This window comes from Capra hircus, chromosome 2, assembly GCF_001704415.2.
Source record: "Capra hircus breed San Clemente chromosome 2, ASM170441v1, whole genome shotgun sequence".
In the NCBI taxonomy this organism is placed as follows: domain Eukaryota; kingdom Metazoa; phylum Chordata; class Mammalia; order Artiodactyla; family Bovidae; genus Capra; species Capra hircus.
The window spans coordinates 4250120-4265279 of record NC_030809.1 but is presented as its reverse complement, the minus strand read 5'-3'; the positions used below and the strand labels follow the sequence as shown (position 1 = coordinate 4265279).

The 15160-nt window shown below is 39.8% G+C and overlaps 1 protein-coding gene across 13 annotated transcripts in view; it reads left to right on the top strand.

Moving 5' to 3' along the window:
- The window catches only part of EIF4G3 (eukaryotic translation initiation factor 4 gamma 3), a 354292-nt gene that overhangs the window by 212309 nt on the left and 126823 nt on the right, over positions 1-15160 (top strand). For 11 of the 13 annotated variants that reach the window (XM_018055176.1, XM_013974607.2, XM_018055170.1 and 8 more), the window contains one exon: positions 11209-11317. In XM_018055176.1, coding sequence (XP_017910665.1) covers positions 11209-11317 — 109 coding nt within the window. The remainder of the gene's footprint in view (positions 1-11208; positions 11318-15160) is intronic. The other 2 variants (XM_018055143.1, XM_013974619.2) reach the window with 1 other exon arrangement.

Below are 15160 nucleotides of genomic sequence, written 5' to 3'. Positions count from 1 at the left end.
ACAACTTTAGTTGGGGATCATAGCCTCCAGAAATGTACCAGGTAATCTCCTAATCGCAGTGTAAGAGAATACCCGTTTCCTTACATTGCTGCCTTACTGATGGATTGCAAAATAATACCTCATTTAGTGTTTATTGATTGATTGGTGGAGTTAAAATTTCTGATGTTCACTGGTTATTTGTGTGTGTATGAGTTTTATGTTCGTGTCTTTTGTACACATTTCTTTTAGAGTGATAATCTTTCTCTTATATATAAGCATTCTTTAAATGTTAAAGAAATCCCTTTGCCATATGTAATTTTTTTTCTAGTTTGATGATTGTGTTTTAACTTTAATGATGGCTTCTGTTATATAGAAGTTAAAAATCTTTTTTCCTCTCTTTGTAAGTTTTTAATTTCTTTTTTAATTGGAGGAAAGTGGCTCTGCAGTGTTGTGTTGCTTTTTTCTGAACAACAGTGCAAATCAGCCATAATCACAAATATATCTCCTCCCTCTTGAGCCTTACTTCCCGCCCCAGTCTATTCACAGGGTTCTGGTTTTTAATAAGTAACTGATGATTTGAGGCTGAAACTTTGAAAGATTTTGCCATCAAAGATAATAAAATGAGCAGTATTTAAGTTTGGTTATTTTACCTTTATCTTTGATTGACGTGGAATTTATTTTGATGCATACAATGAGATTTGGGGCCTACTTTTTTCTTCTTCTTGTTCTCCTTTTTTTAATCAAACAGTTCATCTCTTTGTTTCATTATTTATTGAATAGTTCTTCACTGACCCTTTGTTTTTAGATGTTTTAATTATTTACTGAATTATGAAATATTCCTGGGTCTTCTTCCGACCTTTATATTCCCCTGATCTGTTCTTGTTTTTCTTTTTGGCTGTGACCTGTGACTTGCGGGATCATATTTCCCCAATAAAAGGATTTAACCTGCCCTGGGCATTGCTGGTGTTGCATCCTAACCACTGGACTGCCAAAAGAATTCCCTCCATGGATCTGCTTTAATACAATTACTGTACTATCTTACATACTGTGGCTTTTAATATATTTTACTATTTTACAGTGAATTTTATCCACATTATTCTTGGTTTTTAAAATTTTTTGTTGTTGTCATTTAGCCCCCTTAACTCTCTTATTAGGGCTTCCTAGGTGGAGGATCCTGGTAGGCTGCAGTCCATGGGGTCACTAAGAGTTGGGCCCGACTGAGTGACTTCACTTTCACTTTTCACTTTCATGCGTTGGAGAAGGGAATGGCAACCCACTCCAGTATTCTTGCCTGGAGAATCCCAGGGACAGTGGAGCCTAGTGGGCTGTCGTCTATGGGGTCGCACAGAGTCAGACACAACTGAAGCGACTTAGCAGCCGCAGCAGGTGGTGCTAGTGGTAAAGAACCTGCCTGCCAATGCAGGAGACTTAAGAGATGCAGCTTCCTAGGTTGAGAAGATCTCCTCAGGGGGCGAGGGGGGGGAGCGCTTGGCAACCCACTGTAGTATTCCTGCCCGGCGAGTCTCAAGAACAGAGGAGCCTGGTGGGCCACAGTCTATAGGCTCGCAAAGAGTAGGACACAACTGAAGTGACTTAGCACGCATGCCCTCTTGTTAAGCCTGACAGCTTTTATGCTGAGTGTCTGAGTTTCCTTCAGCATTCCTGACACCTTTAAGGAAGTAGTTCTCTGTATTGCAGATGTGTGTTATTTTTTCAGGTTAGTGTTTAAAAAAGGTTTTCATTAGTCTGAATGCCTTTAATCTAGACATACATTCTTTAGTTTGTTTCATTGTTCTGTTTTATTGTATACTCTTGAGTCACATATTTAGGTCACCTATTTGTTTACAAAAGCACTTGAGTTTGTGAATCCCGTGTTTCTATTTCCTGAGGTGTTTGGTGTGCTCCCTTGGATTTTTTTTGTATGTGTAAATTATACCATAGTCTGCGCCAGTTGCTCAGACAGTAAGCCTAGAAGTCATCTTTCAATTTTGGTTTCATATTCCACAACCATTTTATCAGCAAGTCCTGTCTGGCTCATTTTCACCATCTCCACTGCTACTGTTATTCTCTAAACCACTTCAGTTTCTATAAAGAACAGTAACTTTCTTACTCATCTCCTTGCCCCACCTTGCCTGCCTGTTCACTTTACTTTTGAATTGAAGTATAATTGGCATAGCACATTACGTTAGTTTTAGATATACAGCGTATTTGTATGTATTGTAAAATGATCACAATAAGTCGTTAACACCTGTCACCACCATACATAGTTAAAAGAGACCATGAGACCTTTTAAAATCTACTCACTTTGCAACATTCAAATATGTAATATGGTATTATTAAGTGTAATTGCCATGCTGTTCATTACATTCCATGAATTATAAAATATAACTGGAAGTTTGTACCTTTTCCCACCCTACCCCCACCAATCTATTCTCTTTTTCTTTGACTTTTGTTTTATTTTTTAATTTTGCACTCAAGGTAAATCATACTGTGTTTCTTTCTCTGTCTTACTTATTTCACTTAGTATGGACCTTAAGGTCCATTCATGCTATTGCAAAGGGCATATTTTTTTTAATGGTTGAATATTGTTCATCTGTGTGTGTGTGTGTATGTGTGTGTGTGTACAGGTTTTATTCTTTAATGTACTTCCCTTGAAAGAATCAGGAAGCTGTAGAAGCTAAGGATTATTCTGTTTTATTCTCCATGGGTTCTCAATGTTTTGTATGTGATAGATGCCAGGGGAGAAACTCAAACGTGTTGAGTTCCCGCATGCACATACACACAGCTTTCTAAGCGTGAAGTCTTAGAATTCTCTCTCTCACTTAGAAAAGAAGCATGTTTTGGTCCTTTTTCCCACTCTAATCTTCATAATGTTTCTCAGTTATGGGCAGTACTTGTTTATCCCCAGGATTTGTATATGTCTGTGACTGGTTAATACCTTTTCATTAGCTGTTCTAAAAAGAAAGTGTTAGTAGCTCCGTCGTGTCCAACTCTTTGCGACCCCATAGCCCGCCAGGCTCCTCTGTTCATGGAATTCTCCAGGCAAGATTACTGGAGTGGGTTGCCATTCCCTTCTCCGGGGGAATCTTCCCAACCCGGGGATTGAACCTGGTCTCCCACATTGGAGGCAGATACTTTACCATCCGAGACACCAGGGAAGCCTTTGTATATGTTTAACACATTAGATATTTATTAAAATGCTAACTTTAAAGTCATTGAATGGGACTTTGAAGAATCAGTTACACATAAACAATGAAATGTGAAGCATTCAAGTAACCTTTTATGATAATAAATTACATCAGTACCTTGGTTATATTTCTATAACTATTTGGAGTCTCTTTCTCTCTGAATTACAATAGGAGTCAGCACCCTTTTTCTGTTAAGGGTCAGTTAGTACATATCTTCTGGTTTTGCAGCCACCTGTCTTTCACCACTACTCACCTGTGCCATTGTGGCACAAAAGCAACCATAGAGAATATGTAAATGAATGGCTGTTGCAATAAAGCTTTGTAAGTTTCCTGTAATTTTCATGTGTTATGAAATAGTGTTCTTTTAAAATTTCCCTTTTTAAAATGTAACAAGTTCTTACCTCATCAGAAGAACCCTGGGCCATAGCTGCTGGTCTCCTGTCTCCAATTCCTTCTGTACTTAAGCATCCTGTCATATACAGGTTTAAAATAGATAGTAAATAAAGGTGACATCTTTTTTGGTAGAAACCATGGAGGTTATGTCGAGACAAAGGAATTTTATTTATTTTTTAAATCTGTCAAATCTGATCTTAAAATTTCTATATAACTCTTAAAGGCTACTTTTCCATTTACAGTTCTTATAAAACCTTCCCTCTTTTCCTGTGTTGTACAATACACCCTTGAGGCCCAGTAGTCTGTGCCTCCCACTTCTCCACCCCTATATTGGCCTCCTCCCCACCCCACTCCCCCCGCCCCCGCTGATAACCATTAGTTTGCTCTTTATATCTGTGAGTCTGCTGCTTTTTTGTTATATTCACTAGTTTGTTGTAGTTTCAGATTCCACCAGTAAGTGATATCATACAGTATTTGTCTTTTGGTATCTGACTTCTCTCCCTTAGGAAAAGGCCCTCCAAGTCCATCCATGTTGCTGCAGATGGCAAAATTTTCTTTTTTTTTTTTTTAAATGACCCAGTAGTATACCATTGTATATATATTCCACCTCTTTTTTTATTCACTTGTCTGTTGATGGATACTTAGGTTGCTTCCGTATATTGGCAATTATAAATAATGCTGCTGTAAACATCAGGGTACCATGTAGCTTCTCAAATTAATGTTTTGGGTTGTTTTTTTTAAAATATATACCCAGGAATGGAATTACTAGGTCTTATAGTAGTTCTATTTTTAGTTTTTGAGAAACTGCCATACTGTTTTCCACAAGAGCTGCACCAGTTGACATTCCCACTAACAGTGTATGTTCAGTTCAATTCAGTTCAGTCACTCAGTCATGTCCGACTCTTTGCAACCCATGGACTTCAGCACGCCAGGCCTCCCTGCCCATCACCAACTCCCGGAGTTTACTCAAACTCATGTCCATTGAGTCAGTGATGCCATCCAACCATCTCATCCTCTGTCATCCCCTTCTCCTCCTGCCCTCAATCTTTCCCAGCATCAGGGTCTTTTCAAATGAGTCAGATCTTCCCATCAGGTGGCCAAAGTATTGGAGTTTCAGCTTCAACATCAGACCTTCCAAGGGATATTCAGGACTGATCTCCTTTAGCATGGACTGGTTGGATCTCCTTGCAGTCCAAGGGACTCTCAAGAGTCTTCTCCAGCACCATAGTTACAAAGCATCAATTCTTCGGCACTCAGCTTTCTTTATAGTCCAACTCTCACATCCGTACATGACTTCTGGAGAAACCATAGCCTTGACCAGATGGACCTTTGTTGGCAAAGTAATGTCTCTGCTTTTTAATGTACTGTCTAGGTTGGTCATAACTTTGCTTCCAAGGAGCAAGCATCTTTGAATTTTATGGCTGCAGTCACCATTTGCAATGATTTTGGAGCCCAAAAAAATAGCCACTGTTTCCCCATCTATTTGCTATGAAGTGATGAGACCAGATGCCATGATCTTAGTTTTCTGAATATTGAGCTTAGGGCCAACTTTTTCAGTCTCCTGTTTGACTTTCATCAAGTGGCTCTTTAGTTCTTCTTCGCTTTCTGTGATAAGGGTGGTGTCATCTGCATATCTGAGGTTATTGATATTTCTCCTGGCAGTCTTGATTCCAATTTGTGCTTCTTCCAGCCCAGTGTTTCTCATGATGTACTCTGCATATAAGTTCAATAGGCAGGGTGACAGTATACAGCCTTGATGTACTTCTTTCTCTATTTGGAACACAGTCTGTTGTTCCATGTCCATTTGTAACTGTTGCTTCCTGACCTGCATTCAGGTTTCTCAAGAGGCAGGTCAAGTGGTCTGGTATTCCATCTCTTTCAGAATTTTCCACAGTTTGTGGTGATCCACGTAGTCAAAGGCTTTGGCATGTTGCCTTTACCAGTTTGTTTTTTCATTTTGCATTTTTATTGTTTCTAGTTTTTTTGTGTAGAGAAGTTCCTTTAATATTTGTTGTAAAACTTGTTTGGTGGTGCTGAACTCTTTTAGCTTTCAGTTGCCTCTAAAGCTTTTGATTTATCCATCAAATCTGAACAAGGACTTTGCTGGATAGAGTCTTCCATTTTCTCAGGACCTTTCTCTCTCTCTCTCCTCCTTCTTGGACCCCTATAATGTGAATATTTAGTGTACTTGATGTTGTCCCAGAGGTCCCTTAAACAGGCCTGTTTTCTTTCTTCTGTTCAGTGGCAGTGAATTCCATGACTCTCTTCCAGCTTACTGATCCATTCATCTGTGTCTGTCTACTACTGTGCCCTTTAGTGTATTTTTCATTTCACGTGTTGTATTCTTCATCTCTGGTTGGTTGGTTCTTCATATTTTTCTAACTCTTTGTTAAAAGATTCTAAGTTCTCATTCTGTATCCATTTTTCTCCTGACTTCTTTATCATTTTTGTGATCATTACTCTGATGTCTTTTTTTGGTAGATTGCCTGTTTCCACTCCACTTCATTTTTCCCTGCCATTTTATCTTGTTCCTTCACCTGGAACATGTTCCTCTGCCTCCTCATTTTGACTGAGTTGCTTTTTTCTGTTTTTATGTATGAGGTAGGTTGGTCCCATTTCTCAGCCTTGGGAAAGTGTCCGTCTGTAGGAGACCTCCGGTTTCCCCCAGCAGTGCGGTTCCCTCTTGTCACTCAAGCTGCATGCTGTAGGGGTTCCTGCTCAGAGGGCTAAGCTGGTCCTTCTTGTGTAACAGGCTGACCGTGTGGCTGATCTGGTAGGCTCTTTTGGCCCTTAGTGTATCTGATTGCCAGGCCCTGCCTTGTGTGGATGCTGCTGGGAGCTGTTCAGTGGGCCGGATCAGGAGATAGCTTGTGGTAGATTCCTCGGGGCCTTTGGCCTAGTGCTGACTAGGCAGGATACACCAGGTCCTGGGGTTAGTAGTGTCCTGCGGAACTAGTTCCTGAAATCTGGCTGCAGGCCTTAGGGATCCTAGAACTTGTTTCAGATTGTTGGTGGGGGAGCCAGGTCCTTAACACGGTTCAGTGTCACATCTGGGGCATCCTGAAACTTGTGTCGACCTGCTAGTGAACTGAACCTCGGCCCAGCTGATCCCAGGGTAAGGTCTGGCCTGGTGTGAGTGGGCTGGGTCTGCAGGCTGAAGGATCATAGTTTTCTTGCATCTGATGTCTGCCCGTGTCGCGTGAGGCTGGTCTAGTGTCTCAAGCAGGCTTCCTTGAGGGAAGGGACACTGGTTGCCTGTTGATGGTTGGAAGGGAGTTCTTGGCCCTCAAGTGGGAAGGGACATGTCTTCAGGCATGTCTGAAGGTGACTGTGGGCTCAAGAAGTCTTTTGGCAATTTGTCTGTTTATGGGTGGGGCTCTGTTCCTCCCCAGTTGGTTGACCTGAGGCATCCCAGTGCTGGTGCCTAAAGCTGTCCTATGGGATTAAGATTAGAATTTGGAGCTAGTGAGCCAAGAGCAGTGTTCAGGCAGTAGAATGTCCCCAGTTATTATCTGTGTGCTCAGGGTGAGCCACAGTCACCACCCATCCTCCCCTCCTCTCTGCACCTCTTCAGAAGACTGCCCCAGACCAGCAAGTAGGCCCAGGCTCCTGCCATATTACTGCTTTTGACTTGAGTCCCAGTGCATATAAGATTCTGTGTACACCCTTTAAGAGTGGCGTTTCTATTGCCCCCAGTCCTATGGGGCTTCCAGAGTTAAGCCAGAATGGCCTTCAAAGCTGCGTGCTCTGGAGTCTCACCTTCTAGGTGCAGGACCCCTGGACTGGGGAGTCTCACTCGTACTCCTCTTGGAAATCCTCTGCAGTAAAACACTCTCATTTGTGCATTGCCCACCCAAGGGTATGGGATTTGGTTATATCATGAGTCTGCCCCACTACCCATCTGGCAATTCCTTCTTTACGTCTTTAATTATAGATCTTTTCTGGTAGGCACCAGTCTTTTTCATCAGTGGTTTTTGTATAGACAGTTGAGATTTTGATGTGCTTGTGAAAGGAGGTGAGCTCACTCTTTTTTGCCCTACCATCTTCTGTACTCTAAAGAAATGGATTTTAAACTGTACAAAGAGGCATTTAAGACAGTCCCAGATACTGTAACCTCTTTCACGTGCTGTATTCTATTTTTTTTTTTTTTTTAATGAATTCTTCCAGTGGGCCCACATCTACCATTCTCCCTTCAGGCTAGTACTTCAACTTTAATGTATACATTTTTAACAAAATAGATTCTCAAGTAATCTTTATAAAGGGAATTCACTTTTTGGGTACTATCAAGTATGTGATATCTTGCCATACTTACTGTAAATAAGCTTCCTTAACACTCTGTTTGAAAAGTGAGATTTTTTTTTTCCTGCTGCTTGAACTTTGGTTTTGAAAAATTTGGTGTGGGGAGGGAATTTAGTGATGAAATAAATCATGAACTATTGCAGCAATGTAATGTTGCCAAGAAACCCTCATCTTCTGGCTCTGATCATCTTTATTGAGTTATTTTACATTTTGACACCAGTTGATCTTTCAGACTGATTTTTGTAAATTTTCACTCCTGTCGATCGTGAAAGTGAATGAAATGCAGTGCTTTTGAAATTCCTTAAACATATTCTCAACAGAGTAGCTCATTACCTAGGAAGAGATGAAACTTGAGGTTAGCTAAAATTTTAGATTATTCTAAATTAAAATTAATCTGAAGCAAGATTAAAGTATTGATGTGTATTAGTGTGTTATTTTCTTAGTCCTGTCAGAGGCTTTAGAGAATGCTGAAGTTGGATGACACTGGAAGATCTTTGATTCCTTTTCATTTTACAGCTGAGCATTACCTTTTTTTTTTTTTTGGCTGCAGAGAGCAGCAGGTGAGATCTTAGTTCCTTGACCAGGAATCTAACCTGTGTCCCCTGCACTGAAAGCTTGAAGTTTTTACCATTGGACCACCAGGGAAGTCAGTAGCTATGGAAACTGAGTACTTTGCTAGCATTCTGAGTCTATGTATTAGATACCTGGATTTGGAACTGTGAGCCAACCATGAGTCACTCCTTTCTTAGAAATCTTCATACATAAAATCCTCCTAATGCATTGCTGATGGAAAAATGTCTGTGCAGTTGTCTATTTAATATGATTGAAGGTATTTTAATCTTAGATGAAAAAGCTCTGATCTATACAGATTTATGGATACTTATAGATACCATCAGTCTTTTACTCCCCTAAGAATCTCACCTTCGCCATGTGTCATTTATTTTGGTGACCTTCTTTCAGCAGATACCCTTTTTTCAATCGGTTATTCATTTCCCAGACTATTTAAATAGTTAATATTTTATTTCTTTCTGGTGAACGTGACACAGTATACAGATCTTTCTTTCCCAAGTTATGTAGATGACTATTTAATAAATGTTTGAAATTAAAAGACACTTACTCCTTGGAAGGAAAGTTATGACCAACCTAGACAGTGTGTTAAAAAGCAGAGACATTACTTTGCCAACAAAGGTCCGTCTAGTCAAGGCTATGGTTTTTCCAGTAGTCATGTATGGATGTGAGAGTTGGACTGTGAAGAAAGCTGAGGGCCGAAGAATTGATACTTTTGAACTCTGGTGTTGGAGAAGACTCCTGAGAGTCCCTCAGACTGCAAGGAGATCCAGCCAGTCCATCCTAAAGGAGATCAGTCCTGGGTCTTCTTTGGAAGGAACAATGCTAAAGCTGAAACTCCAGTACGTTGGCCACCTCATGCGAAGAGTTGATTGATTGGAAAAGACTCTGATGCTGAGAGGGATTGGGGGCAGGAGGAAAAGAAGACGACAGAGGATGAGATGGCTGGATGGCATCCCCGACTCGATGGACCTGAGTCTGAGTGAACTCCAGGAGTTGGTGATGGACAGGGAGGCCTGGCGTGCCGCGATTCATGGGGTCGCGAAGAGTCGGACACGACTAAGCGACTGAACTGAACTGAAATAACATAGACTCTTTTCCTTTGTTCTAGAGCTGTTTTCAGCCATAAAATCCAACTGAGTCCCTACAGTCATCCCTCCTTATCCACAGGGGATTGGTTCCAGAACCCCCACAGATAGCAAAATCTGCAAATGTTTAAGTCTGTAAAAGTCTAAAAAGTAAAATGAGTAGTGCAGTCGAGCCTGCATATCTGCGGGTCACGCGTCTGTGAGTACAGAAGAGTGACCGTTATTTTCCCTTACAGCTGTGATTGCTTCCTAACTTTTAAATTTTAATAATAAAAAATTTTTCCCACTGGAACTAAGAATTCAGAGTAGAATAATCATGGTATTACTATCCATTTGTCAGTGATTCAGAGCTGAAAATAGAAACTCTTCATTTTTTACATATGGAAAAATAATTTTAGTGGTCTTCATTTAGAAGAAATTGTGGAATGTGAGTACTTTCATGATTTATAATGAAGAAGTGAAATAATACTATTTTCTGTGTTTTTATATGTTATTTTGTACATCATGTATAGTCTTACATAAATTATGCACATTGTACATCATGAAAGCAGTTAGTTAAATGACATTAGAAATAATAGATGTTTGAACTCATTTCATTTTATGTTCCTACACTCTGTGAGACATACTGATTCAAATATGTTTTTCATAAACTACTACTTTTAAGTGGCCCTGTCTACCCCGAATTTCCCCCTACCCTCCAAAAAAAAAAAGTCAGATTGTGCAGGGAGCTCTGCTCTGATAGCACTGGTAGAATTTGATGTGGACGATTATAGCTATGAAAAATTGACCTTAGATCTCCGAGGAGAGACACTGCTTTCTTGTGTGGCTGTTGTGTGACCCTCAAGTCCAGAACAAATACCTAACTGGAATGTGATGTAGATTGAATGTTCTTGTTCTTTCTTGTATAATTCTTGTTCCCTCTAAGTTGAAACATGGCTGCAGTGTTTTTCAGCCTACTCTGCTAGGATTTTGATGGACATTTTCATTCCATATACTGGCTGAGTGCAAAGAAGGGTTTTCTCTTAGCTGTGAAAAGCCAGATATTTTACTCAGTTTTCTGCCTCTGAGACTATATCATCCTTGACCCAGAATCTAAAGACATTTTAAGGCGAAAGTTCCTTTAAAGGCTTTCCAAGTTGCATTTCACCTCTATGATTATATGGACAAATGATAAGAATCACCATTCTCTGTTGTTTTCTTGAATCAGTAACTGATTTTAATACCCATCATGTTTTGTTTGTCCTGGTTTTGACTGATGAACTATCAGTACTTTGCTAGGTAATTTATAAATGAAGTTGGCCAATTCCCATTGGTCTTAACTGAGAAGATGCTGAATTCCTTCTCAGATGTGACATCTGTCGTTAAGTTGAAAGTCTGTCCTTAGAAGGAACACTGGAGAATGCATTGTACTAATAATTGTTGCGCGGTCTTCTCTTGCTATGGTTAATATTAATCATTTCTTTCCCCTCCCCCCTTTCTTGCTGCCTCTTTTCCTTTCCTTCCTTGTCTTCCCATATACTTTTTGAATTTATTAAACTGGCCTATATATTTTTTCCTTGCTTTTCTTGTTTGTTTGTTTTTGTTTTAAATTTTGTGACCTCCTGCCTTTGTCTTCCCCACTTGCTTGGGTTCCATGTTGCTAGTTTTTATGTTCGCACGCTCATTATCACCCTTTTTTGTACTTCAAATCCCAGCAGCTGCCCAGCCAGGTCCCCGAGCACAGCCCTGTGGTCTATGGGACTGTGGAGAGTGCTCATCTTGCTGCCAGCACCCCTGTCACTGCAGCGAGCGACCAGAAGCAAGGTTTGTGCACGACTGTTTTCCTCCCTCTTACCTTTAGTCTCTTTTTCTAGAAAACTTAATTATGTTGCCTCATCATTTAAAAGTAAGAATAAAACATGAGGATTATCTAGAATCCCCACTTTTATAACAAAGCTTTGAGATAGAAAATCAAAGTGTTCTACTTCTAAGAAAGTAAAGTAGGTATGGTACGATGAGTAAAAGTTTTTCCTACATTTTGGTAATGCCTCATTGTCAAATGTGTATTTATAGGTATAAGCTTAGCTGCCTTAAATGGTTTTTTTGGAACAAGGTTGAGGAAGATAAATCGATGTATATATTGCTTTGTCAGAACAGCAATTTCTGTTCCTAAGTTTAGCATGTTCATGTGTATCTTACTATTTTTAAAAACATAAAACGTTACTTCTTAACAAGCTTGGCTTCTGTAGCCTCAGTTGAAGGTAGTACCGACTTCAGATCCTGACTGCATCCGGTAGCATTTGGTCTTGATGAGTTATTATGCTGAATATCTTAATTTCTTCATTTACTAAATAGAACGAGGAATAGCTTCCTTATAGAGTTGTTATGGGGACATACCAAGCATTGGAAAAACACTTAGTAAATTACAGCCTGGTAAATTTTCAAATTGTGGTGTTGGAGAAGACTCTTGAGAATCCTTTGGACTGCATGGAGGTCAAACTAGTCAATTCTAAAGGAAATCAACCCTGAATATTCTTTGGAGGGACTGATGCTGAAGCTAAAGCTCCAATACTTTGGCCACCTGATGTGAAGAGCTGACTAGTTGGGAAAGACCCTGATTCTGGGAAAGATTGAAGGCAGGAGGAAAGGGGAACAACAGAGGATGAGATGGTTGGATGACATCACTGACTGAATGGATGAATTTGAGCAAACTCTGGGAGATGGTGAAGGATAGAGAAGCCTGTTGTACTGCAGTCCATGGGGTTGCAAAGAGTTGGGCATGACTGAGTGACTGAACAACAGCAACAAGATTACAGCCATTATTATTGTCCAGAATCATACTAAAGTCTCCCCTATTAACCTTGGACATAAGGGACGAAATGTTTGGTGAAATAAGTATACATATTACCTCTTGGATTAAAAATAGAAAACTTGAAGGGAAATCTTATGCCAGAAAGTGGGATATCATAGCCTCTCCTTCTTTCCTGCATAGCTGGATTTAGGTTGACCTTTTAGCTAAAATTGGGAGAATTCATTAGGTACAGGGAGAAGCAGGTTACTATGTTCATGCTTTTATAATGTTTCTGACTTTATTCTAAGAATGATTAAAATCATATGTGTTTTCTGTTTTCTTGAATTATTTATTCTTCCAGACACCTATTATTCTGTAGCTGATGTGTACTTTCTATACTTTTTAACAATTATTCTTTAAAAAGCTTTGGGTTTGGCAAATAATGAAAATGGAGGTATTTAGTACTATTGGTTTTTCACTAGACTACAAGTTAATCACTCTCACAAACTTGTAATGCATGGTTTTGATGTTATTTTATAGTGTGCAAAAGTAGTATGGTATTCTTTCCCTTTAGTATTCAGTAGCCTAGTATTGAACATAGACAAGCCTAAATTTTGTTTTATGAAATAATTCTAAGTCACAACATAAGTAACGTATCCTAAATCTTTAGAATACTTCTACAAGTTGCACTGTCAAATACTACTTTCAGCAGTGTTCAGAGTTGGAGACTCATAACATGTTTAAAGTTAAATTTTTTAGTATTAAAACCATTCACCTTGCAGGAGGGCAGTTCATAGGTATTGTGGAAGGGTACTTCCTATTGATCAAGCAGTCTTGAGTAATTCAGATTACTTTCAGTCTGAGTTAAGAATTTTCAGGGTTCAAGATGTCATTTCTTTTGCATGGTCATTGAAAAAGCAAGAGAGTTCCAGAAAAACATCTATTTCTGCTTTAGTGACTATGCCAAAGCCTTTGACTGTGTGGATCACAATCAACTGTGGAAAATTCTGAAAGAGATGGGAATACCAGACCATCTGACCTGCCTCTTGAGAAACCTATACGCAGGTCAGGAAGCAACAGTTAGAACTGGACATGGAACAACAGACTGGTTCCAAATAGGAAAAGGAGTACGTCAAGGCTGTATATTGTCACCCTGCTTATTGAACTTCTATGCAGAGTACATCATGAGAAACACTGAGCTGGAAGAAGCACAAGTTGGAATCAAGATTGCCGGGAGAAATGTCAATCACCTCAGATATGCAGATGACACCACCCTTATGGCTGAAAGTGAAGAGGAACTAAAAAGCCTCTTGATGAGAGTGAAAGAGGAGAGTGAAAAAGCTGGCTTAAAGCTCAACATTCAGAAGACGAAGATCATGGCATCTGGTCCCATCATTTCATGGGAAATAGATGGGGAAACAGTGTCAGACTTTATTTTTTGGGGCTCCAAAATCACTGCAGATGATGATTGCAGCCACGAAGTTAAAAGACACTTACTCCTTGGAAAAAAAGTTATGACCAACCTAGATACCATATTGAAAAGCAGAGACATTACTTTGCCAACAAAGGTCCGTCTAGTCAAGGCTATGGTTTTTCCAGTGGTCATGTATGGTTGTGAGAGTTGGACTGTGAACAAGGCTGAGCGCCGAAGAATTGATGCTTTTGAACTGTGGTGTTGGAGAAGACTCTTGAGAGTCCCTTGGACTGCAAGGAGATCCAACCAATCCATTCTAAAGGAGATCAGTCCTTGGTGTTCTTTGGAAGGACTGATGCTAAAGCTGAAACTCCAGTACTTTGGCCACCTCATGCGAAGAGTTGACTCATTGGAAAAGACTCTGATGCTGGGGGGTATTGGGGGCAGGAGGAGAAGGGGACGACAGAGGATGAGATGGCTGGATGGCATCACCAACTCGATGGATGTGGTTTGCTTGAACTCCGGGAGTTGGTGATGGACAGGGAGGCCTGGCGTGCTCTGATTGATGGGGTCGCAAAGAGTCGGACACGACTGAGCGACTGAACTGAACTAAACTGAACTGAATCTTTTTTGCTAGTTATAATTATGCTAAACATACTTAAGAATTACCAAGCAGAGAGGCCTTAACATGTTTTCTCTATGCTGGCTTTCTCTGTAGATTGATGTATGGTACTAAGAATTCATAATATTTTGATGGTGGTAGCTCTGACCTAAGATTTTTGGATTAGGAGATACCTGTGTATCTTGTCACATTTAGGCATTGATTTACGAGAGAAGAAATGCAAAATTCTTTGTTTCCTCTCATTTTTTTCTTTTAGGCCTAGTTGAAAGTTGAATAATGAAATCAGCATTTCAAGTTGATGTTTGATGTGAATTTGGGTGAATTAAAAAATGTTTGACATTACCTTGGACTTCCCTGGTGGCTCAGACGGTAAAGCGTCTGCCTACAGTGCAGGAGACCTGGGTTCGATCCCTGGGTCAGGAAGATCCTCTGGAGAAGGAAATGGCAATCCACTCCTGTACTTTTGCCTGGAAAATCCCATGGATGGAGGAGCCTAGTAGGCTACAGTCCATGAGGTCGCAAAGAGTCGGACATGACTGAGCGACTTCACTTCACTTCACCTTGATCAAAGAATAACTTCCATTTTAGATATATTTCATAGGGCTTACAGTAACTTTTTGGGACTACTGCTTTCTTCCTCTAGTACTAACTATTCTCCAGAAAACTCAATAATACTGATTTTCTGTTTTTAATTCTGTCCATAACTTGTCAATATGTATAATAGTTTTCAGAATAGTTTTCTTTTTTAAACTAAATGTATGTAATTCAACTAATATTAGAAAGGGTTCATCATTTTTCAGATAATTTTTTTTATAGTTAAAGTATTTTAAAAAGTTACTT